This window comes from Sus scrofa, chromosome 12 (genome assembly GCF_000003025.6).
Source record: "Sus scrofa isolate TJ Tabasco breed Duroc chromosome 12, Sscrofa11.1, whole genome shotgun sequence".
NCBI lineage: Eukaryota > Metazoa > Chordata > Mammalia > Artiodactyla > Suidae > Sus > Sus scrofa.
Genome location: NC_010454.4, coordinates 59327676 through 59353522, shown reverse-complemented (window position 1 = coordinate 59353522; position 25847 = coordinate 59327676). Strand labels below are relative to the sequence as shown.

Sequence of the window (25847 nt, the reverse complement as noted above, 5' to 3'; positions counted from 1 at the left end):
AGGAGCTGTAGCCGCCGGCCTACACCACAGCCACAGCCACGCCAGATCTGAGCCACGTCTGCGACCTACACCACAGCTCACGGTAACGCCGGATCCTTAACCCACTGAGCAAGGCCAGGGATCGAACCCACAACCTCATGGTTCCTAGTTGGATTCGTTTCCACTGTGCCACAACGGGAACACCGATTTTATCATTTTTTACAGCAAAGTAATCGTCAAGCACAACGGTAAAAATGCAGAACGTGGAGTTCCCATAGTGGCTCAGTGGCTAACGAATCCGACTCACAAATTTCTGAGACGTTTCTCCACAAGTTCCATACTCACAAACTGCCTACCTAACGACTCCATGGATATCTCAAAGCCCCTCAGAAGTCTAACCAAAACAGCACTTTTCATTTCACAGTGCCAGTCCTTAACCCACTGTGCCACAAGGGAACTCCTGAACTCAACTGCTTTGGTCCAACTGGAACTTCTTTCCTACATGGAGTCCTCTTTAAGTGTCCCATTAAGAAGATGCTCTCCTTCCTCTCAACTGCCCATAGAATGTTTTTCAATCTAACTGAACATCGCATTTTAAATCTTTTAACTTCTCATTGACTTTCTCTATACCTTCTTATCAGGACAAATGTCTAAGTTTCCTGAAGTCGGAGATTATGATACAGCATTGAAATGTTATCTTGAACTGGGCAGACGCTCAGTAAATGTCCATATGACTAAATCAATGAGTGAACATTTAATGATTATTTATGTAAGCATATTTACCATAAACATGCACTTAACTTTTCTTTTTTTTGTCTTTTGCTTTTTAGGGCCGCATCCATGGCACATGGAAGTTCCCAGGCTAGGGGTCCAATTGGAGCTACAGCTGCTGGCTGTACACCACAGCCAGCTTGTACACCACAAGCTCACGGCAACGCTGGATCCTTAACTCACTGAGCAAAGCTAGGGATCGAACCTGGGTCCTCATGGATGCTAGTCAGATTCGCTTCTGCTGAGCCACGACGGCAACTCCAGCACACACTTAACTTTTACATGTTATTGTGACAGGAAATAAATATTTATCCTCTGAAACCAAGCAAGAGCTAGAACAAAACTAAGAAACTGCGACCCAAGACTGGAATTGAGGATCAAAAGGAAGTCAAGCGCGTAGAGATTATTCAGATGTGAACTTACAACTAAAAAGAGTTCAGATAGTAAATTTCTCTTTAGGGCCACACCAGCAGCATATGGAGGTTCCCAGGCTAGGGGACTAATCTGAGCTGCCAGCCTACACCACAGCCACAGCAACACCAGAGCCAAGATACACCTGCGATCTATGCCCCAACTTGCATGGCAATGCCAGAGCCTTAACCACTGCGTGAGGCCAGGGAACAAACCCGCATCTTTGTGGATACTATTTGGGTTCTTAACTCACTGAGCCACAACGGGAACTCCAAGATATTAAATTTTATATGATTTTTTATAGCTAAAAAAAAAAAAACAACAACAAAAAACAAGCACTAGAATTCCTGTTGTGGCACAGTGGAAACGAATCCAACTAGGAACTGTGAGGTTGCAGGTTCAATCCCCGGCCTTGCTCAGTGGCTTAAGGATCTGGTGTTGCCGTGAGCTGTGGTACACGTTGCAGACACAGTTCGGATGTGGCATTGCTGTGGCTGTGGCGTAAGCCAGCAGCCACAGCTCCGATTAGAACCCTAGCTTGGGAATCTCCATATGCCAAAGGTGCAGCCCTAAAAAGACAAAAGACAAGAAAAAAAAAAAAAAATCAAGCCTCCAAAGCTCTTCGTTTCTCAGCTCTGCTTTTCTTACTTACGTTAGAAACTTACCATTGGTGGGATAACAGCAGCTCGATGCTGAAGCTGCGGCAGGTCCAGCGGATTTGCTTTTATTGGGGATGAGACCAGCATAGATCCAGTGGGGTTCAACAAGGAGGGCTTTGAGTCCAAAGGAAACATTCTGCAAATACAATAAAAAGAAGATAAATTAATATATTCTTTTTTTTTTTTTTTTTTTTTTTTTGGTCTTTTTGCCATTTCTTGGGCCGCTCTCACGGCATATGGAGGTTCCCAGGCTAGGGGCCTAATCGGAGCTGTAGTCACTGGTCTACGCCAGAGCCACAGCAACGTGCGATCCGAGCCATGTCTGCGACCTACACCACAGCTCACGGCAATGCCAGATCCTTAACCCACTGAGCAAGGCCAGGGATCGAACCTGCAACCTCATGGTTCCTAGTCAGATTTGTTAACCACTGAGCCACGATGGGAACTCCAAATTAATATATTCTTATTTAGGACTCTAAACATATAATCACCATAATTCCTTCTAAGTTAATATGTGTACATGCACACACTGTATCATGTCAGCTGTATGAGATATCTGAAGAGCAAAGAGAAAGGAATCAATGATGCTAATTTTCCAGGTAAAGAAACCCAATATTGACTTACAGATTGGAATGCATCTGAATTTAACCATCTGTACTTAACCAACAGAACAGTCTGAATAAATGACATCATAAAACGATAGGTCCTAATTTACCGCTAACATAGGTTACAAACTAGCTACATGTTACAGAATGTTTTCCTAGTATCACCGCGTATTTTTTAAGATATCTGAATAAACCACCACCACTGTAAAAACGAGAATTTCACCCCAAATTCGAGACTCCTGGTTTCCCATGGAAAATGGGCAGAATGGCAAAGCAGGAAGAGGCAGCAGCCCTCAAGCGACGGCGTGCTCACCTTGCAGGGCTGCCCTCCACACAGCGTGTACCCCACTCGCCCCCACCACCTGGCCCTCCACCCGCTGCACCGGTTTCAGGACTTGCAGGTGAGGTCAGGACACCCACTTCTCGAGCTGGGAAATGACACTCTAGAGCCACACCTTACAGGCCCCGTCCTACTTCCCAGTGTTGTCAGTGACGAGGGAGAGAGCAACAATTTACAAGGCGTAAATTGATCAGAAAATCAGAATGTGTCGAAGAACATAATCTACACTTTACACAAAGAATAAAGACAGTATTAAGGACACAGGACACTGGCGTTCCCGTTGTGGCTCAGGGGTAATGAACCCCACCACCATCCAAGGATGCGGGTTCCACCCCGGCCCTGCTCAGCTGGTTAAGCATCCAGCGTTGGCGTGAGCTGTAGTGTAGATCGCAGACACGGCTCGGATCCCATGTTGCTGTGGCTGTGGTGTAGACCAGCAGCTGCAGCTCCGATTCGACCCCTGGCCTGGGAACTTCCATATATGGCGGGTGTGACCCTAGAAAGAAAAAAACAAAAGACACAGAAAATTGCAAGTGTTCTTTTGGTAGTTTGGAACTGAACTTTAGAGTTCCACCCGGAGACCACACGTTTATACAGAATTTCACGACTCCTTCAAGTTCTTTTCTTAGGGGCCCCTCTCCCTCAGGATTGCTGCCTACGTCTGATACGAGGGGGGCAACAGCGTGCAGCAGGCGGCCGGTCAGACCCTGGCTCAGCCCTCAGCCTGGCGCTCGCCAGCCGTGGTGCTAGAACACCATCGAACATCACAACGATTTCTGGGAGACACTCAAATTTTCATTCCACGAGAAAGGAGACAATAATGGCAACCACTGGTTTTTCAGAAAATTGAAGGTTCTGGCACTTTTCCCTTTTCATCCCACAGCAACTGAGATTTTAACTGTCCCAGGCTTTAGAGTAAATCATCAGTGGGTTCGAGCTGCGTGGTCCCTCTTTAAGCATGTTTTTCCGAAAAGTCTCATCTAAAAATAGAATTATCTGTGTTTTGCACTGTTGGCTTCAGCAAGATAAATTTATAAATGAAGGAAATAATTATAAAAAAGCCTCCTTGGAGACGCCACCATTGTCACGTTATTATTCTCGCATCAAGTCGCATTCTAGAATATGTAAGATACAAAATACACTGGGTGCAGACAGAGCACAGTGACACCACAACGCCACAGTGTGAGCTCTGAACAGAGTCTGGCTGTTGAGTGGCTTATTTTCTTCTTTCTTATTAAAAAAGGGGGGAAAAAAGAACAGCTGAATTGGGTTAAGTGATGTTTTCATCGAATTCATTTTTAGAATTTGCACCGATCGAACGTTCTACTGCATTCTAGGTGATTCCCCTTCATTCAAGGAAAAGGAAGCACCCAGGAAATAAAATATACCAAATAAAGCAGTATCTGCTCTTGAAAAATATATCTACTTTCACTGTAATTTTTAGAAAAACCAGGCATCTGCATATTATTACTGTGATTAAAAGTAGTTATAAACTACCTCGTACTGTACCTGATATCTTTAGTTACAAAAATGCAACTGGCGCCAAGGACCAGCACCACCAGCACCAGCGCGAGGGGAGGTTGAGCCTTCTCGGGCCCTGCACCGCGCGCGGCTCACGCGCCCCTCCCCCGCCCCCCCCCCCAATCTCCAGGCACCTGGGGGGCTGGGCCAAGTTGGGGCCACCTCCCTCCTCCACCCTCGTGCCCAGAGACGCGCACCTGCGGCGGAACCCCTTTTCCTACCACGTGGGCCGCAGGTCACGACCCCCTCGTTTCCCTGGGAGCCAACGACCCCGCAGCGGACTGTGCCGCCCCGGCCCCGACGCCCCCGCTCACCGCTGCCTGTCCGGCTCGGCGTCCACGTCCTCGTCGGCGCTGCACGTGGCGCTGGAGTCGTGGTCCGACGCGGGCTCGGGCCTCGGGGCGCCGTCCTCGCGGGGCTCCGGCTGCACCGTGTCCCCGTCCACACGGCCCGGGCTGCCCGGCGCCCGCGGCTCTGGGTCCGCTGGCTCGGCCGCGGGGGGCCCCGGGGCAGGAGCCGCGTCGGCCCCGCGCTCCTCGGGCCCCGCGTCCATGGGCTCCGCCGCCGCGGCGGCCAGGTCGCCGGCCGGGGCCTGCTCGCCTCCGTCCTCGGCCGCGCCGGGGGCGGCCGCGGGGGCGACGCGCCGGGCGCCGGGGCCTCTGGCTGGGCCGCGGGCTCCGTGCGGTCCTCGCCGGGCTTGACAGCTTCAACTGGTGAAGGAGAAGGAGCACTTTCTGTATCAGAACTATTTTCAGCACCTTAAAGATAATGATACAGCATAAAGATCTGATAATGAACACGTGTCCGGTGGTGGCAGAAGCCGAGCTTCAGCGTACATCGTCCTCTGGTGACCCCCCGAGTCTAAGGCCCTGGGGAGCGAGGGGGACGAGCGGTGACCCCCCCCCCCCCCCCCCCCCGAGTCTAAGGCCCTGGGGAGCGAGGGGGACGAGTGGACCGGCTAGGCCTTCGCAAACTGAAAATGCTTTGCATGTCTAAAAGCAATTCATAGGGAATTAGAAAAACAAGGAAAGCCAGAACAGCACAACCACACCAAAAAGCACTCCCCCAAACGCTAACACCCCGGGTCGGTTCTGCCGGCCTGGTCCCGGGCTTTTCTCTCTACCCCAGGGAGCTGCAGGTGGGGACAGCCCTGCCAGTGGAACACAAGCCCCCCGCCAGTCGCTTCTCAAACTTCAGTTTTTCGGGAGGGCACGTTGACAACGTAAAAAGGGAGATAGGAAAAAGCAACTTAAACGATATACTTTATTTAACCCAATATATGCAAAATGTCACCATTTTAAATGTCACCAGTATTGAAAACCCGTAATAAGACGGTTTACCTTCTTTGGTATTAGTCTTCAAAATCTGACTATATTTTCCAATTTCAGCACATCTCAGTTTGGGCACAGTCATGCCTTGGTGTCTACAGGGGACTGATTCCAGGACAAGCCCCTCCCGCACCACAGGTACCAAAATCCACAGGTGCTCAGGTCCCTCAGGGCAAACGGTCTGTATTTGCAATAACCTATGTGATCCTCCCTATACTTTAAATTACCTCTACGTAACTTACAGTACCTTACAAAAGAATACAAATGCTGTGGAAATGGCTGTACATACAACATAAATGCTACGTAAAGCGGTGCCACTCTGTGAAACACAAGTTTTGCTTTTTGGAACTTTCTGGAATTTTTTTTTTTTCCTGAGTATTTTCAACCCATAGTTGGTTGAATCTGCAGATGCAGGACCCTTAGATAAAGAAGGAAGAGAAGTCACATTTTAATAACTCCATGGCCACATGTGTGTTTGCGGGCTACCACATCAGACGGCAAAGCTCCAGAATAATTACTACATAATTTTTTAGCTAACATGATCACACTGGTTCTTTCCCATTGTTTGTGCCATTTTATAAATATACCCTTGATGCCCTGACCTCTTTGGCCACGTGTCTCCAAGGAATCACAACTTCAGTATGTCCTACACGGGACATGTACTGAGACTCCCAACTCCCGGATCAGGTTTAGTGTTTACTATCCGCTAGAAACCATAAACCTAGGAGTCATCTTGTAAACCTTCTCCCGCTTATCATCATGTCCTGCCTAGATGAGTCTCAGATACTCCCTCTAAAAATATTCCTTTAATCCAGCCACTTCTGTCCAATGCCACAACTGCCACGCGCCTCCAAAAACAACTCTTCTTCTCATCTCCAGCCCAGACCATTCCTACGACAAAGCCAAAATGAGCTTTTTATTTTTAAATTTGTTTTGGTTGTACCCACCCACACCATGTGGAAGTTCCCAGGCCAGGGATGGAACCCTTGCCACAGCAGTGACAACGCCAGATCCTTAACCCCGTAAGCCATAAGGCAAGTCCCAGAGTGAGCTTTTTAAAAGCCAAATCTTGCCCAAACTTGCATTCCCTCCCTCTCAAAACATTTCACTCTTGGGATAAAGTTCCAAACTTTGGAGCATGGCCTTGTTGCAGCCCCCTGGCTCCATCAGGTGCCCTGAATTCTCTGTGTCCCATAATCAGCGGCCTCCTCTCAGTTCTGTGACTGCCCCATGTGGCCCCTAGCACAGATGTCACACGTTCTGGATAGCTTTCAGCACTTTTCCCTTTGGATATTAGACCAACTATTACATGCTTTAAAAAAGTCTTCTATCATTTCCTTAACAAAGCTGACTTTTGCCACGATGACTCCAATACCGCATGTACTGATAATACTCACATTTTACACTTACTCACAATTACGTGATGTGATAAATACCCTAAGGGCAAGGATCATATATTTTGCTCATCATCTAAGTCTTAGTGACAGGCACAAGGCCGAGTGCCTGGCACCGAGCAGACTCCACCACCTGCTGAAGCACAAATGGCACGAATGGCTGTGAGTGTGTCTACACACTGTGTTCACCTTCCTCTACTTCTGGACCTTTGGGCTACTTCCATCCTGACACCGCCATAAAGAGTCCTACGGAGTGTTCCCTTCAGCACTAGGTTTGATTATCTTCTTCAAAGAGACTACAAGACAACAAAAAATCTATATCTACCTAAAATGAATACACCTCTAATAAAAATCCCAATGAGCTATAAAGAAAACATTCTTAAACTAGATAAACCAATTTATACGAATGAGTCTCTGAGAAAAAAACCAAGCAAACGAGAAGAAAACAAAAGTGCTTCTTGCCTCCCCAGATACTTAAACTTTCTGTAAGGCCAACGGACCACAACATGCTTGGAGCCGCCACAGAGCAACAAACTCAATCAGTGGAGTGGAGGACAAGGTCCAGGATCAGGTTCCAACGTGCGTGAAAAATTAACACATGCCAAAGGTGACACTTTAAATCACTGATGACTTGTTTATTAACAAACTAGCTTTCCCAGAATCGGCTCTTTGTCTAGAAGAAAAACATGGACCCTGTCTTACTCTATGCAGAAAAATAATTCCACGTGGAATAAAGATTTTTAAACCTCTAAGATACGTACTACAGGATACGTATAACCTCAGGAGGTACGCGGCAGTCTCATCAGCAAAATGCAATCTTTGAAGCTCTGCATGTGTCATTTACACAAAAAACAGTCAAATGAAAACTTAACCGACCATTTGGGAAAGAATGCTTTCCCTGCAGAACATCACATTTCAAAACTCTACAAAATTCACTCTTTCCTTCATTCGAATATGTACTAAACACCCACCACGGAGGGAGCTGTTTGAAGTCTTGGTGACACGGCAGTGGGGAAAAAAATTACACTCAATGGAGCTGAAATTCTACTGTGAACAGACCACAAACAATAAAGAGGTGAGGCGTCAGGTGGGCACAAGAGCAGAGACTAGAGAACAAACGGGGGACCGGTGGGTAAGGAGGCACTGGCGAGCTCAGGGGACATTTCAAGAGGCCCAAAGGCAACGGGGCAGCTCATCCCAGGTAGAGACTGGCACGCGGAAGAGCCCCTCAAGTGGGTGTTCACGTCGGTCGGGAGCAGCCGAGAGGACGGGCGGGGGGGGGGGGGGGTCAGGCCCTGTGGACTCTTAAAAAGAGAGAAGTACAGACCCAGAGCAGGACCGGTGGCCGTCAGAGGCAGGCGGGGAGGGCGGGCTGAATGGAGGGAGGCGCCCAAGGTACCCAGCCCCGGCAGGCACCTACGTCCTGGCGATGTCACGTTCGGCGTGGTGACTGCAGTTAATGCTGTGCTGTGAGTCTCAGAGCTGCTACGAGGAGCATGAAAAACTCCCCTCACAAGAAAAAAAACTAGCTGTATGTATGCTGGGTGTTGAGCAGACCTGCTGCGACCCATTCACAACATACACACACATCGAGAGAGTATGCAGCACACCCGAAACTAAGCCACTATTCGGTGTCAACGGGGTGTCAACCGACACCAGCAGCAAAGAACGTGCTGAGCAAGCAGAGGGGCCTCTGGTGGCTTTTATCCTCCACAGGTGAGAATCCGGAGGCGGGGACAGCTGATCGGATTTACACCATGTACGGTCCACCCCGGCTATTCCTCAGAGGAAAAAATACAACGGAACAAAGAGCAGCAAGCATGTTCTAGGACCGACCCGAGGCTCTGCCTCCAGCGGCCGCCTCACCCCCCTTGGGCCAGAGCCTGACCGCACAACCGACACGGGCTTCGGCGGGGCCTCCGGCGGCGCAGGAGGACGCAGCCGGCTGGAGGAGACCGCGCTGTACTCCCTTCTCTCTGACACTTTCCAAATGAAACTGAGTCGAAGGAACTGGAGGACCCCCCCATGCCCGTGGCAACTTCGCTTCCTACTCACAGGAAACCACTCTAGACGCCACAACACAACCACTCGGACACACGGGCACGCGTGACCACGCCGCCTGCTCCAGAGCCACCGGAAGCATTCTTTTCATACCTCACTTAACCTTAATAGCCCTACTTGAAGAAGTGAAAAAAGCTTCACACTGAGACAAAGTAACAGGAAGAAAACAGCAGAAAAAAGTCACTTTGTGGTGCTCAGTCTCTGAGACTCTGGGAACCCACACGCATGGGTAGGGTTCTTGGTTCTGAAATAAACATATGTATGATAAATGGGGGTGGCCCTTGTTATGAACTGAATTGTGTTTCCTAAAAACGTTTGTTAAAGCCCTAACCCTCGCAACGCTGTCCTGGGAAACAGTGCCCTTCAGGAGGTAGTTCAGGTTAAATGAGATCCTAGGGACGGGGCCCTAATCCAACAGCACTGGTGCCCTTCTTTGCGGAGACACCAGAAGCACAGGGGTACTGAGAAAAGGCCAGCGGGGGACAGCCAGAGGCGGCGTCTGCAACCAGACAGAGGGTCCCCAAGCAGCGCCGTCACACTGATCCCAGCCTCCAGAACTGCGCGGAAGCCACTCCTGCAGTGTACGCCACCCGGTCTGTGAAACACGGGCTTCCTGCACATCCGTGGCCCAGGGACCACGAACTACAGGCCACGAGTCCACGCAACGCACACTCTGCTGACCTCTTCCCGGCGGCCGGAGCACCTCCCTCCAGCCTGGGCTCAGCCGGCTCCACCGTTCCCTTCACTTTTGAACACCTGCCTCATTTTTCACAAAACCTCAGAGTTAAGTTTACTGATTGTTCAAAGCCAAAGCCAAATTTCAAGACAAATTTTAAGTTTAAAATCCAACAACTGGTAGGAAAAAAAACCAAAACCTAATATTTTTAAAACTCCCTGAAGTTAGAGAACCTCTTAAGCTTAAAATATGAGCCTGCAAAGGAAAATGAAAACAGCTCTAATTACCTGCAGAGTTTAAGCTCTGGTAATTTAAAGATAAAAGAAAAAGCAAATGGGAGAGAGAAAATATATTTACACACACAAAACATGAAAAAATTTAACGTATATCCTAAGGAGCTACACCTTTGCGAAAACTGTGAAAATCTCCACTTCGGAAAAGGGCGATTTACAAAAGAAACCCACAGAAACTTCGATCGTAAAGTAAGCTAAGATGAAACAGACCTCTTTTTTTAATTAGCGAAAGCTCAAGAAAATAGTTACTTTTTAAGAAACCTGTCACTAGTTTGTTCAAATTGGCTTCTCAGATTGACATTTTTTTCTGCCAGTGCTTCTAGGGTCATGACAACTTTTTATGCGAGAATATGCGTATGTCGTGTGGGAGTCTTCGTAAACCCGGAAACAAACCAAACCCGACGGCCGGAGATGGAGCCGATGTTGCTGCTGGCACACACCCGTGTGGCAAGGCCAGGGCCTCTGGTCGGGAGGGCGCCCGGCCCACGAGGGCAGCCCGGCCTCGGGAAACACCACCCCGGGTCGCGGGTGCCCGGCTGCGCCACGGAGACACTGATAGGCAGCTTCCTACACAGTCAGGTGACCAAGCGCACGTCACCCCCTGGCGGCAAAAGCCACAGGCAGGCGCGAGAAGAGGTACCTTCGCTGTCCTCGGGGTTCTCCTCCTCGTTGGAGGCTTCGATGTCCTCGTCCTCCTGCGCAGAAACAGTGGACGCCACGCTCTCGCACTGTGACACGTCCCGCTCCTCCCGGGGCTTCCGCGAGGTCTAGGGGAGTGAGACAGGCCAAGGCACTTAGGGTTTTAAACAGCGAAAAGCAAAGGGACCCCTGAGCAGAGGCAGGACTCGGGCATGCAGGCAGCAGAGCGCCGGCAGTGTCCGCCCTCCGGGGTCCACTAGCTGACCTTGGTGCAGGGAGCTCACGTCCAGCACACTGACCACAAGTCCCATCGGAGCCATCTGGGGAACCGCGCGTCACAACGCAGGTACCGACAGCCTACATCACAAAACTCCTGCTCATCTCCCCTCCGAGCAAATGTATTTTTCTAATAAAAATAACGTGGTGCAAGACACAGAAAACTGTTAGGAAAAATAAGAACTGTTCATAATTCTGGCAGCTGGAGAAGAAAGAACACGGCTGCATTTCCTCCCATCTTTTCCGTGCACGTGCGTGCGCGCGCACGGACGCTCACGGGCGCCTGGGAGCAGAGCCACAGGGGCCTGTGCAGACACACACCCTGCCTTCTCTTAGCCTAATACAGCCATGAACTGAACAGACTCCTACACTCTCGAGTCTTCAAAGCTACTGTTTTTATGAATGAATCCATTAAAACGCTCTGTACCCACACGTATTGCAAGTTCTCCTGTTGAAGGCATTTAGGGAGTTTTCAAATTTTAGAGTTGTTAATCGGGCTCAGCAGCCTTCCTCACTAGCATGAAGAATTCAGCACTGTTGCTGAAGTGGTTTGACTACTGATGAGAACGAACTCCCCCTTTTTTAGAGGAGGATTTTCCCTTCTGCAAACTATGTGTTTACGTGAAATTACCCATCCTTCTACTGGGATCATTTATCTGTAAGAGTATGTTTATTTACGTCATGTAGGACGTTGGTGGATCATTACATTTCTTATCTCAGGTGGCCAAACAGAAGACGTAAGATCTCCTGTCCTTGCAGGTCCGAGGGCCCCACACCTGGACGCTCTCTGTCCCACGCTTCCGCTAGATCCCATGTTCACCAGACTCTGGCTGCCAGCCTCTCCTGGGAGAGTCCTCGCAGAAAGGAAACAAACTATTACTACCCACCACTAAAAATTACCGGTATCGTCATTATTATTTTTCTTACTCTTCCTTTTTTTTTTTTGCCACACCTGAGGCATGCAGAAGTTCCTGGGACAGGGATCGAACCCGCACCACAGCTGTAACCAGAGCCACAGATAGCAGTGACCACACCGGATCATTAACGCACTGCACCACCAGGGAGCTCCAGCTCCTCTTCCTATTCTTAGTTTAGATATGAATACACTATTTAGGATCCAAACTAAAGCACGGATTAGGTCGAGAGAAATTCATCTTCTGAAGTCAGAGAAGAGAATCAGCAGGAAGTCTGAAGACTAAGAAAAATCCATCCTTATGTTCTGGGCAAGAACACAAGGGAAGACTCCCCTGGCTCCACTTTTTAAGCCTGCGGAAGACCCCTTGAACGCTGTACTCGAAGCAGTAGCTAACAGCTAGTATGTGGGCTTCCTCGTGTCCAACCGACAGCCCACTTTTGCAAGCCTCCACCCATTCTGGCTGGCCCTTTGCTCGGGGGTCACAGAAGAGACAGCAATTTACCAAAAATGTGCCACACTCTTCACATGAAATAATCTAGTCTATCTCCGAGCATTTTCTTTACTATATGAGAGTATTCATTTTAATGCAATTATTCAAATATACGGAATATAACATCTATAGATCTTCCACTGAGTTTTAACAGATATCAGATGTTGTGCCATGTTTCATGAAAGTGAGAAATCACCCAGAGGTTAGTTGCCACGTGAAACCTGAAGCCGTATCAATACATGTTTTGTACTCTATTAGAAACCGCCCGTCTTGTCTTATTCTTTGGCGGATTAAAACCATTCATGGACCTGCTGTCCATTCACGACATCCACAGTGACGTCATGAGCCGGCCATGTGAAAAATAACGAGTCATGGATTTTTCTTTTTTCTTTCTTTCTTTCTTTCTTATCTTTTTTGAGCCATACCCAGGGCATGTGGAAGCTCCAGGCTAGGGACTGAATCAGAGCTGCAGCTGCTGGCCACAGCCACAGTCACAGCGACCCAGATCCCAGACGCATATGCAACCTACACCACCACAGCTCATGGCAACACCAGATCCTTCGCCCACTGAGTAAGGCCAGGAACTGAACCTGCATCCTCATGGCTACTAGCTGGAACTCCTGGATTTTTACAATTTGGATACATTTCATGATACATCAAAACATCACACCTGCTACTGTTAGCACTGACCTCACGGAAAAGTCTTTGAGTATCGAAAAGATTTTAGAGCTAACAGGGAGGGATACCCATTTTCCAAAATTCTAAGTTTTGCTAGGAAGCTCGAAATTTAAAAGCGGTAACAAATACTATTGGTTGTTTTCTTTCAAGATAGGCTCACCCATTTTCAAGAAAATGTCCGCAAAATATTCAGGTCTGAAAATCCACAGTTTGTCATTCTTTTAAACTAAAAGTGCAGTCCATGAAACGGGGGAGACTTGGAGCTCCCGTCATGGCGCAGTGGTTAACGAATGTGACTAGGAACCATGAGGTTGCGGATTCGACCCCTGGCCTTGCTCAGTGGGTTAAGGATCCCGCATTGCTGTGAGCTGCGGTGTAGGTCGCAGACACCCCTCGGATCCCGCGTTGCTGTGGCTGTGATGTAGGCTGGTGGCTGCAACTCCCATCAGACCCCTAGCCTGGGATCCTCCACATGCCGAGGGAGCGGCCCAAGAAAAGGGAGAAAAAAGAAAGGCCCTAGAAAAGAGAGAAAAAAGAAAGGCCCTAGAAAAGGGAGAAAAAAGAAAGGCCCTAGAAAAGGGAGAAAAAAGAAAGGCCCTAGAAAAGGGAGAAAGACAAAAAAAAAGAAAAAAAGGAGGTGGGGGGAGACTGGTTTGGCTTGAGCTTGAACTCTAACAACTGCAAGAATGCCCTGCTCTGGGAGCCACCACCACCCGGGACACAGCAAGGGCTCTCTGCTCCCTCCCATCATCCTGTGGGCGGGGGGCAGGGTTCACTACGGCAGGTGTGCTTCCTCCAGAACAATCTTGCGAGAAACTGCCATTAAGGCCAAACAAGAAAAACCAGCCACCAGCAACTGCTCAGAGATGCCAACCATGCAAAGCGGAATAAGGCGGTGCCCCGCGGGGCTGGCACGAAGGTACCAGCGCTCACTCACAGCTATACTGACACCTCGGAACAAATGGCAAGACAGTAGGAAGGGGGAACCTTCTTCGTGTTTTTATGGAAACAGTTTTGACCTCAAGGAACCTCAAAGAGCTCTGTGGACTGTAAGAACATTGGAAATTCCTGCTTAAGAAATTTTCAGTCATCTTACACTTGCTGGTTTTAGTATTTACCCCAAAGAGTCTTTCTGAGAAAATGTTTTTTTAATAAGCCAGACCAGCTCATTCAACATCGTCAACAGAACTCCAAGGACGTTCTCAGTCCAAACTGCATGATGCTTATGTACACTTTTCCTGTCTTTCCTTCTGCCCCCCCCCTTTTTTTTTGGCTGCAACCGTGGCATGTACAGAAGTTCCAGGGTCAGGGATCAAACCTGAGTTACAGAAGCATCCAAGCCAGAGCAGGGACAAGGCCAGATCCTTAACCCACTGAGCCATCAGGGAACTCTGAAAATGCTTCTATTTTTCAAATCCAATCTACAGTAATTCATAAGTACTGAACTGCCATTCCCAGTAACAAATTCTACACCATGGGCAGTAAATAAACAGTCAACTTGTGCCCAGAAACTAGGGTATCCTTTACAGGTACACGCAGTTAATAAAAATACAAGATAGAAAAGTTTCCTTCAAAACCAATCTTTGAAGCTAAAGAAAGGAAAAAATAGTAAGTAAAAGACTCATTACCTCAGACATACTCACTTTCTGTTTATGCTGCTGCAAGAGGTTGTCAAGATTGTGTCGCCTCTTATAGTTAAAATAGAAGTTTTTACATTGGGCTTCACTTTTCGTTCCCACCATTTTGGCAATTGCTGCCCAGTTTCGACCGTGTTCTACTAGACCTGTATTTCAACAACAGACCAAGCATTAAGTGAACAGTCACCTGATAAAGCAATCAAGAAAAATAATAAAATCAACTGAATCACTGCATTCACAATCATTAACACAAAAATTTATTTTCAATGACATTTTTTTTCTTTTCTTTTTTCTTTTTCCCTTTTACGGCTGCACCTGCAGCACATGGAAGTTCCTGGGCCAGGAGTCAAATCGGAGCCACAGATGGGGCCTACACCACAGGAACACTGGATCTGAGCTCATCTGTAACCTACTCGGCAGCTCGCAGAAACGCCGGATCCTTAACCCACTGAGCAAGGCCAGGGATCAAACCCACATCCTCACAAAGACAATGTTAGGTCCTTAACCAGCTGAGCCACAACAGGAACTCCCTTTTACTGAACGACATACTTCAATACCTGTTGAAATGTGATGGATACAAAACTCAACAGCTCTTGTCTTTCTAAAGTTGAGCCATGCTCACTAAGAGTAGGGCTCGGCCTCCTCCTTGTTCTGTATCTCCCAGAGGGTTGGGGCAATGGCAGACACACAGCAACAGCTCGAACACTGTAAACTGAGGGATTAGATACTTCTCAATCTTTGGAAATAGCCTCTCAATACCAGGTTAAGAGGTGATTGAAGGCAGAAGATGCACACAAAGCACAGGTGGACCTAAGGACCTGTCTTCAGTCCACTCTCGGTCTCGGAGGTCCTCCAAGCATGAGCCAATGCTTCTGGAAACGTGCTGCACCACCATGCCTCACAATCTGACACGTCTTCCAAAAAATAATACATCTGTGCACACATATACAGGTGTGCAAGAAAGAGGATATGTAAATGCATAAATACAGAGAGATATTTTATCTTATTCATCTATTTTTGCTTTTTAGGGCCCCACTCAAGGCATATGGAGGGTCCCAGGCTAGGGGTGTAATTGGAGCTACAGCTGCTGGCCTATGCCACAGCCACAGCAATGCCGGATCCTTAACCCAGGGCCGCGAGCCGCATCTGTGACCTATACCACAGCTCACGGCAATGCCAGATCCTTAACGCACTGGGCGAGGCCAGGGATCCAACACACAACCTCACATTTCCTAGTCAGATTCGCTTCGGTTGCATTATGACAGGAACTCCTCAGAAAGGTACTTTAGACACAGATATATCCAAGCTGGAATTTCTAGTACAAATTTAATAATTCACCAATTTTTCAAGGTTAATGCAAGTAGCTTCTTTAATAACGATCTTTGGAAGATCACCTGCAGATCCTGCCAGATGCCCAAGTAAGCGATGAAAGCAGTGGTGACTGAGCAGCGGTGTGTAGGGACAACCACCTGAGCCAGCCCTCAGTGACCTTACTCCATCACACTTCACGGTGACAGTCAGATGAGAGTAGCATATGTAACTGTGACAATCACTAATGTGCTAATTCTGGCCCATAAACTCCAAATAAAATTACCTGAAGACAGAATTTTAAACTGCTGTATTTTGGCAAGGTTGGCTTACAGGGTTCTTAACTGTGTCCCTCATTACCTACTACACAGAAAATACGGCTCAGAGGTAATGAATCCGACTAGTATCCATGAAGAGGCCAGTTTGATCGCTGGCCTTGCTCAGTGGGTTAAGGATCTAGCATTGCTATGACCTGTGGTGTAGGTCACAGACTTAGCTCAGGTCTGGCACTGCTGTGGCTGTGATGCAGGCCTACAGCTGTAGCTCCAATTCGATCCCTAACCTGGGAACTTCCATATGCCAAGGGTGCAGCCCTAAAAAGCAAAAAATAACTAACTAAATAAGAATAATAAATCTAAAATACGCCACTAAAAGGTTAAGCTATTCACAATAACTTCTCTTTGGAACTACAAGGTAAATCCTTAACCCCCAAAGGAGCTGGCCAATCTTTTTTTTAATTTATAAAACTTTTTTTTTTTTTTGGTCTTTTTAGGGCCGCACCCTCGGCATATGGAGGTTCCCAGGCTAGGAGTTGAATCAGAGCTGCAGCTGCCAGCCTCCACCACAGCCACAGCAACGTGGAATCTGAGCCTCCTCTGCAACCTACACCACAGCTCACGGCAATGCTGGATCCTTAACCCTCTGAGCAAGGCCAGGGATCGAACCCACATCCTCATGGATACTAGTTGGGTTGGTTAAGCACTGAGCCACAAAAGGAACTCTCAAATTTTTAATCTACTAAAAATCTTAGTTCAATTTCAAACTGTATGACATTTATAAGCAACAACGGAAAAATACACGACTCATCATGTTCTGGAGTAAAATGAAGGCCACACAGCTGTGACGGTGTCAGCGGTGGGACTGGAACCTTTGTCTGGCTGCAGAGTTCATTCTCTCTCCTCTGAATCACAGTGCGATTTCTCGGTAGTTTATAGTCAAACTTACAGCTTAGCCTAACTATAAACTGAGACAGTATTTATCGTTCCAGTAAATGCAACTTTTAAATAATAGAGACTTTTCAGGAGTTCCCACTGTGGCACAGCAGGTTAAGGATCCAGTGTCATCTCTATGGAGGCACGGGTTTGATCCCCAGACCCATGCAGTGGGTTAAGGATCCAGCATTGCTACACCTACTTACTGCTCGAATTCTCTTCTTGGCCTGGGAACTTCCATGTGCTGAGAGTGGGGCCTTTAAAAAAAAAGGGGGGGGGGGAGACTCTTTACATCAAACACCTTTCAAAACAACTCTACTACCATTTAATTACTACTATCCTGAGAAAGCAAAAGTAGCTATCGACTCTCTAATAAGACATTCAAAATAAAATGAGAACAAATCTTAAATCCCTCAAAAATGGGCCGTTTTTAAGGGGTACTTTACAAGGCACCTCCCCATCCAAAAGAACTCTTAAATATACTTCTAAATTCTACTCACCATTGCGGAAGAACTTTTTTTTTTCCGATGAAAAAATGAGTTCCATCTCACCCATTACTAGTAACCCTAAAACACAAACCTGAGGGACCGGAACGGTCATCATTTTACCTTTTTTAGCAACTTCCATTTCTTCTTCTGTCCATCGAGAAGTCTCTACGGGTTCTGTAGAAACTGAAAGAGAGGCACCCAGTGAGGCCAAGGGGACTGAAGCCCTTCACACCTCACAGATTATACGCTACCGACCATGTAACCATCACCTATTTATCTGCCGGGAAGCCTGTGTGGAGACGCGACGGAAACAGGATGCTGCCAGCCTCGCCTCTGCTCTGCCACGGGGAGAGCCCGCATCCTCAGTGTTCTGAGCTCCCTCCGGGCTCTTTAACGCTCCATCCAGGCTGCGTGCTGGAACGCAGTCCATGTCCCGAGACGTCCCGCCCCGGCCAGGGCCTGCCGACTTCTGGGATCTCTGACCCACCCCAGGGTCGCAAGGAGGAACCACCCCCGTCCCGTCCAGGCAGGCCCAGGTCTCTGCTGTTCTCTGAAACCCCAGCACCAGCTCTGGAGGCCCTGTGTCCATCCTCAGTTCCCACCACCTACTAAACAGAGGGACCGCAAACTGAACAGTCTCCTTTGCACTTTCAGAAAGCAAATTCAGATGATCAGGCCCCAAATGAGCCCCTGCTGTGTTCCCTCCTCAGTTAACAGTGCTACCATCCACCCAGGCTGTCCAATTAGCACCAGAATCTCCAGACTAATTTTGAAGCCCCTCCTCCCATCTGGCTCTCCGGTCAATGACCTCTGTCAGTTCTCATCTCCTGAACATAGCCCTCCTTGCCTGGCCACTGAAAGCATAACGAGGCCCTTCCAGCTGGTTCCTCTGCCTCCAGCCCTCACTCCAAACCCCCCCACCCACACACACACAGCGGCACCAGAGTCATCTCTGTAAAACCCAGTCTGATCACAGTGCAGAACCTCGTAGGCTCCTCGCCGTGTACACAGACAAGGCCCACCGTGACCTGCCCCCCTCTGCCTCTCCCATTACCCCTTCACTTCATTCTTGTCACCCCCAAGTGTTTCCTTCACACCTCATGCGATGATAAAGTCGGGACCACCGGAGGTGGTACGTCAGTAATCTGCCCTTTTATAAACTAATGAAGGCGGCCCTTGAGAGAGGAAACGCCTGCGTCAGGGGCCGTTCTCCCTTGCCGAAGAACTTGCTCTTAGGAAAACTAATCTCACAAAGAAGCTCCGTGAAGGAGGACTGCTTTTGTTTTAAGGCTGTGCCTCTGCTAGTTTTAAAGGGCGAGGGGCCATCCAAGCGCTCAGCAGCAGGGCACAGACCGCCGACAGCCGGCAGCCATCAGAGGCGAAAACGAAGACGGCTTAGAAACCAGGAGACATGTACGTGCCCACGAAACATGCGAACACAAAGAGGCGGGTGCGCTAGAGCTACAACGAAGCAAAAAGAAAACCAGCTGGAGTGGGTAGTAAGACTGGGGCTGCTGTTCTTTTTCAAGACGCTGTGATATGAAAGCCTGCCGCATTTGAAGGCCAGCCCTTCTGACCCTATTTCTAGGCTGTCAATAGCAGAGGTCCCTCCTGCCCTGTCCTAGGCCGGAAACAGAATCCCAACAAAGTCATGGTCTGTTCCCTCCAGCGGCCTCCACTCACTGGGTTCTGGTGGCGGGGGCAGGGGCGGCGGGGGCTCCTCGGTGGCCGCGGCTGCCGCAGCACTGGCAGCTGCGGCCTCGTTGGTCATGGACCTGGTGACACGGCCCTTTCGGCGGCCCTGACTGTTGGCGGTCTTTCGGCCCCGGGGGGTGGCCTGCTCTCTCTCCTCAGCTTCCTCTGCTGTTCCTTCTGTCTTGTCCTTTTCCTTGGTAGTTTCTCTAGAAGCAACAACGGATGAAAAGTTGTGTGATTTAAAAGGATACAGATGTTAAAAAAGATTACGGCTTTGAAAATTCTTTAAATAGAAGTTGAATGAAACTGCCCCAGCATCGGCAGTTCCTTGCAATGAGCACCTGGGCCTCCCCTCAACGCAACCCAACCCACCCAGGCCGCGCTCATCCTCACTGCCTGCCTCCTGCTGCCCTGCCCCTCCGGCCGCCTGCGGCTGGCGGCGCCCCAGGCTCATCATCCCTCAGGTTACATCTGCAGCTCTCCCTGGTCCGCTATTCCTAATGTGACCCAGGGCCACGTCATCTCGCTCATGCTCTTCCCGGCTCCGCCAGCTCTATCTCCAGTATCGCGGGCTTCTTCAGTCCGTGTTCCGTGGCAGCCTCCGATCCAGCCATGCTACACGGCCAAAGGACCCACATTCTAGCATGAGCGCTTTGGCAACAAACCGTTTGTGTCATGCACACGAATCCTACCTGTTCCCAAACAGAGCCACACAGCCTCGCGAGAGAGGTCCACGCTCCGGCTTTCATCAAGCTTTGCACGTCGAACCCCAGCCCACCTCCACTTTCCTCCCACAATCCAGTCTCGTGAAACCACCACCTGCCGTTCCCAGGAGGCTGTCCACTCACACCCCATTCTATCCTACCCACATCAACCACTAAGTCCTGCACCAAGTCCTCCAAACTCTCCAGGCAGGAGTAAACCTCAACCTTCTGACTTACTTGACGGGTTCCGCTCATTCCTTCTAGGCTTCTCCTTTCTCTTTAAGAGTCGCTGTGTCTTGTCTAGTCCCCCCACTGGTCTATAAACTACCTGGGAATAGTACATAGTTTATGTACCTCCGCATGCCCCATACGACTGAGCTCACATTAGTAAAAAAGGAATGCTTACTAAATAAACTAGGGATTCTAGGAAAAACGACAATCAAGGTATGGCGCTTCCGTATAAGCAGAACCAGAATGCCTGGGGGCGCTTTACCTGAATAACTAAAACAGTTGTTTCTAGGTATCATCTCCTCAAGCACAGAACTAGAAGGCACATATACCCAACTCCTGAAAAACCATGCAAGTGATTTAGGCTGTTTGAATTGCCTCAAAACAGTATAAACATCCAGTATTTCCAAGAGGATTAGAGCAATAACACAATAAATATTAAAAAGAAACAAACTACTAACACAAGCAACAACCTGCATGGATCTCAAATTCATTATGTGAAGTACAAGAAGCCACAGGACAGGAAGTTACATACTTACGCTCCCATTTATATGAAATTGTGGAAAAGGCACAAGAGATGAGTAGTTATTGAGGGATGGGAAGGGGGGGAGACCCGTGCAAACGAGATCAGGGAACTTCTGCAGGTGACACTCATGTTCTAAGTCACGACTGCATATGCCACTGCATTCAGCTGTCAGAACACATCCATGTGCACACTCACAGCTGGTGACATTTACTCTGCAAATTATGCCTTACTACAGCCGACTCTCAGAGGAAAAACAAACCGAGCAGCTGCTAAGGACTGCCCCCCACCCAACCCCACCGTAGTATGTACACGAAGGCATCAACAGAAGCCACCTCTGACTGGCAGAATCACGGGTCCATTCTCATCATATTTTACCCTCTCTTCCTGATGGTCTATAATGAGTAAGAATCACCAGGAGTTCCCTCGTGGATTAGCAGGCTAAGGATCTGGTGCTGCGACTGCTGTGGCTCTGGTTACAGCTGTGGCACGGGTTCAACCTCTGGCCCCAGAACGTCCAAAGGCCACAGGTGCAGCCAAAAGGAAAAAAAAGATTTATAACCAGGAAAACCACCACCATGAACAAACCAGGAAGTCTATTTTATATGAACACTGAGGTCGATAAAGCTAGAACATAAAGTACCACAGAAATGAAAACCCTTTGTCACACTTTTACACGGATGTACACCACCCAAGGTTCAAAAAAGTCATCTCACGGTATCTTCCAAATCAAAGGTTAAGTTATGCTCAGTATGTCTCAGTGACACTGTGTGTTACTGAAACCTCTCTCTTCTGAAAAGCAGTATCTCAGGTCTGGCAAATAAGCCCATGAAGCCAAAAGTTATACCTACTGGAATATTCCACTACTTAATTATGTCACATAACTAACAGACGGCTGAAGCACACAGCCTATTGATTCTTTTATCTAAAATTTCGTATCTTCAATAGACTCAATCCCGTGATTTAAAAATCACTGTATTTAACTCACTTTGAGTCCTCCTTTTCATCTTTTTCTTCTTCATCTTTCTTTTCCTCCTCTTTTTTTTCTGTTTTTTCTGCTTTATCATCTTCTTTTTCTTCTACTTTTTCTTCTTGTGAGGGTCGGGCAATTTGCTGCTAGAATGAACCATCATTTGTAAAATTGAAATGTAAAAAGAAACCGCTCCTTGAATTGCAATGATGAATAATAAATATCTATACAAAAATTTAGCATACAATATAATTAGGGGCAACGTATTAAAATTAGTCTAATGCTCTCTATTTTCTTTTCGCTTTTTAGGGCCGTACCTGCAGCATATGGAAGTTCCCAGGCTAGGGATTGAAACAGAGATGCAGCTGCCGGCCTACACCGCAGCCACAGCAATGCAGGATCCGAGCTGCATCTGCAGCCTACACCACAGCGCACGTCGACACTGGACCCTTAACCCACGGAGCGAGGCCAGGGATCCAGGCCGCATCGTCATGGGTACTAGTGGGATTTGTTCCTGCTGAGCCACTAGTACTCTTTAGTACAGTCCATAGGTAATGTGTAAAAAGTCAGTCACACACACACACACACACACACACACACACACACACACACACACACACGCTCATCGTGCCTGGAGCCATCAGAGGTGACGATGAGAAGATCCCACTTAGAAACCCGAGGTTGGTTCCCTCTCCTCGTAATTTCCACATCTCGTTTGTCACTTAAGCATTTCAATTCTACCTTGAAATTTGGTTAACTCTAATTTATCAAACCATCGCCCCTAGTGTTAAATACAAAATATGTTCCTTTTCTTGGTCTTTTTAGGGCCACACCCACAGCATACAAGGTTCCCAAGCTAGGGGTCAAATCGGAGCTGCAGCTGCCGGCCACAGCTGCAGCAACGCGGGGATCTGAGCCCATCTGTGACCTCCACTGCAACTCACAGCAACACCTGATCCTTAACCCACTGAGCCGGGCCAGGGATGGAACCGGCATCCTCACGGGTACTAGCTGGACTTGTTACCGCTGAGCCACAGCAGGAACAACTGTTCCCATTTTGTTCATCGTCATGGATGACACTACGAGGACGTCTTTACGCCGTCCCTCTTGCGCTCCCTCCTCTCCAACGGAACAGCAGGAAGCCAGGGCCATCATCAGTCTCGATAATGGAATTTGGAAAAGCTGCTAAGGATGTAATACAGTGAAAAGGAAAACACTCAAATATGCCTCAGCTGTAATTACAACGATATACCTGTAAATATGTACATCGACAAAGACTGGGAGACACTAAGATTGCGGACCTTTCTATCTTTGCTGTCTCATTTGCTAACACTGTGACTCCGAGAGAGAAAAGTGCAGTTGAGTTTGGGTTGAGTATTATTATTTTACCTAATAAAGAAATCGAGGCTGGCTAATGAAACGGGACTGAAGTCACGCTCACAACAGGCAGGCAGGCACCGACTCCGAAGCCCAAGCCTCCCCACAGCACGTGCGCTCCGACCTGCCCTCAACACACGCAGCATTTTCATGCCTTTGCCCAGAACCAAGTCCAAGCTTCCTCCACTTTCAGTAGCAGCTCAGAGTCGTCCATCTATGCACCCAAACTAAAACCTGGCTTTGGCCAAGAGAACAAAGGCCTTCCTGGCCTCTCCAGCAGAGGCCTCAGGTTACGCCTTCTTCTCGGCCAGGGCAGAAGGAAGAAGGGTCTGTCTACTTCTCCTCCCTACTGCCACTTCCAGAACACTGGGGGGGGGGGGGTGTCTTTTTGCCTTTTTTCTAGGGCCGCTTCCCGTGGCATATGGAGGTCCCCAGGCCAGGGGTCTAATCGGAGCTGTAGCCACTGGCCTACGCCGGAGCCACAGCAACGTGGGATCCGAGCTGCGTCTGCAACCTACACCACAGCTCACGGCAACGCTGGATCCTTAACCCACTGAGCAAGGGCAGGGACCAAACCCGCAACCTCATGGTTCCCAGTCGGATTTGTTAACCACTGCGCCACGACGGGAACTCCCCAGAACGCTGTTTAACTGCGACATTTTTAAAACTTGCTTTTATGAAGTGGAGGAAATCTACCTCTGACGCCTCTCCTCCTCGTCTGCTGTTACGGGCTGACTCTCAGACCCCGGGAACACAGGCGACTTTATCACGTGGCTCATCGCGCTTGTCCGGACTCTTGAGGTTTCAGGATGCTGGTCAGCGCCTTTTCTGCCAGCATAACGTCCTCCGCGTGAACCACTTCCAGGTCGTGCCCCCTGAGCCTGCCATCCTCAGGGGGCACTGCTCCACGTCAGGACCCTGCAACCCGACAGCCTGCCTACAGCCACCAGCACTCAGGGCCTCCCGGCCCTCGCGCCCGCCGTCCCCGACCCCGCCTGCTGTGCTCAGCCCTTTATCCTATGAAATGTCCGCGGTCCGCAGGGACTGTGTCCACTACTCCACTCTGACCCCTGCGGAATCGTCTCAACACCGAGACTCCCTCACTCACCTTCTCTGCCCTCCCAGGGCCTCGGCCTGGGTCACCACCACTCTCCTTCTCTCCTGCGTACATATTAGCACTGGGGAAACAACAACAGCAGGACGACCTTCAAACGCGTGCTTGCCAACTGTGACCAGTTCTGCTCCCCGACTGGGAACACTTTCTTCATCTCTGACTCCCTAGCACACCGCAGGGGTCACAAACCCTGTGTCCAACGCTAACAATCTCGCCCTACCCCCACCAACACAGCATTCATCTGTCACACTAAACCAAAAAGCTGAGCCACCAAGACAAACTGCCCTCTGCCCAGAAAATGGGTCGGAGCCGAAAGGAATGAGGAGGAGGGTTGCCGGCCCTGAGACCCGGACAGCACAGCTAACTGTGCTCTCCCAGCACTTTGCGCTGGTGATGCCAGCCAGGTGCTGATGTAAGCAAGCCGTCACCCACCTCCCCTGCTGCCTGAAGTGCAGCCCACGGTGGACCATGCTCCGGACAGACAGCCCAGCCGGAAGAAGGCAGGGGCCCTTCTGAAACGCAGCTCTCAGCTGTGCAGAGAAGGCGCTGCGGACAGTCGGAGCAGGACGTACACTGCGGCCCGCCCACCCGGAGGAGAGGGGCGACGGGGGCTGGCGTGCAGAGCGCACCAACCCGGGAGACGCTCGTCCAGACCCGCAGCAGTGACTGCCACCACCACCACTCCGGCTCTAACAAGTGACTGAAACCACTTTTGCTTCAGGCAAATCTGTAAAGAAAAGTGCCAACGCCCAGGGTCCGCATGGAAGTTACAGCCGGCATCCCCGAGCCCTTTCGGCGGCTGCCCGGAGCGCAGGTTCAAGGCTCCAGAAGGACTCTCCAAAGTCCCCCTCACAGACACTGGCTCCCGAGAGCTTCAGGAAAGACCTCTCCAAAGCCCAACACTTGACAGGTAGTTTAAAAAGTTTCGTTCTGTTAGGGAGGTTCTCCCAACCGGAAGCGCTCCCGTCAAACCACGAGCTGGTCACTACGAATGCCAGGGCACACGACAAAACAAAATGAAAACGCCGATGAGGAAAGCGCACACGTGCTTTGTGATGACAAACGAAGAGCCGGGTCAGCTCCGGATCCTCCAGGGCGACATCAAACGCTGGTCTCCGCTGGGCCTTAACCACTGCCCCTCACGGAGCTCCAGCACCCAACACCCGCAGGGGGTCGCCTGACACCTGCTCAGGTCTTCGGAAAACAGGCAAACAAGGGCACCCCCCCCCCCCCCCGCAGACAACGAAGCTGCCAAGAAGTGAAGTGACTCAATTGAACAGCAGGGAGCTAGTTAACTAACAGCGTACCAGAGGCAGAAAGAACGAAGAGCGGCCTCAGCCACGGAGCTGTTGTTTTTAACTACTTCAGGCAGTAAACAGAAAATAAGGCAATCTTATCAAACTATACGAATAACCAATGCCCCCAAACCAACTGAATCTCAGGCTACTTACTTCCTGAAGAGCGCGCGCCCTCCGCCACCGAGAAGCACTCCCGGCTGAAGGCGGAAAAGGCCAGAGCCCTGCGTTCACGGGCGGTCCTGGTGCCCCGGGCACTT

The 25847-nt window shown here is 49.3% G+C and overlaps 1 protein-coding gene across 1 annotated transcript in view; it reads right to left on the bottom strand.

Moving 5' to 3' along the window:
• The window catches only part of NCOR1 (nuclear receptor corepressor 1), a 135697-nt gene that overhangs the window by 39042 nt on the left and 70808 nt on the right, over nt 1–25847 (bottom strand). The window contains 8 exon segments of the mRNA XM_021066291.1: nt 1827–1956; nt 4601–4827; nt 4830–5044; nt 10679–10805; nt 14681–14820; nt 17802–17864; nt 19365–19582; nt 21820–21944. Of these exon segments, the coding sequence (XP_020921950.1) occupies nt 1827–1956; nt 4601–4827; nt 4830–5044; nt 10679–10805; nt 14681–14820; nt 17802–17864; nt 19365–19582; nt 21820–21944 (1245 nt within the window).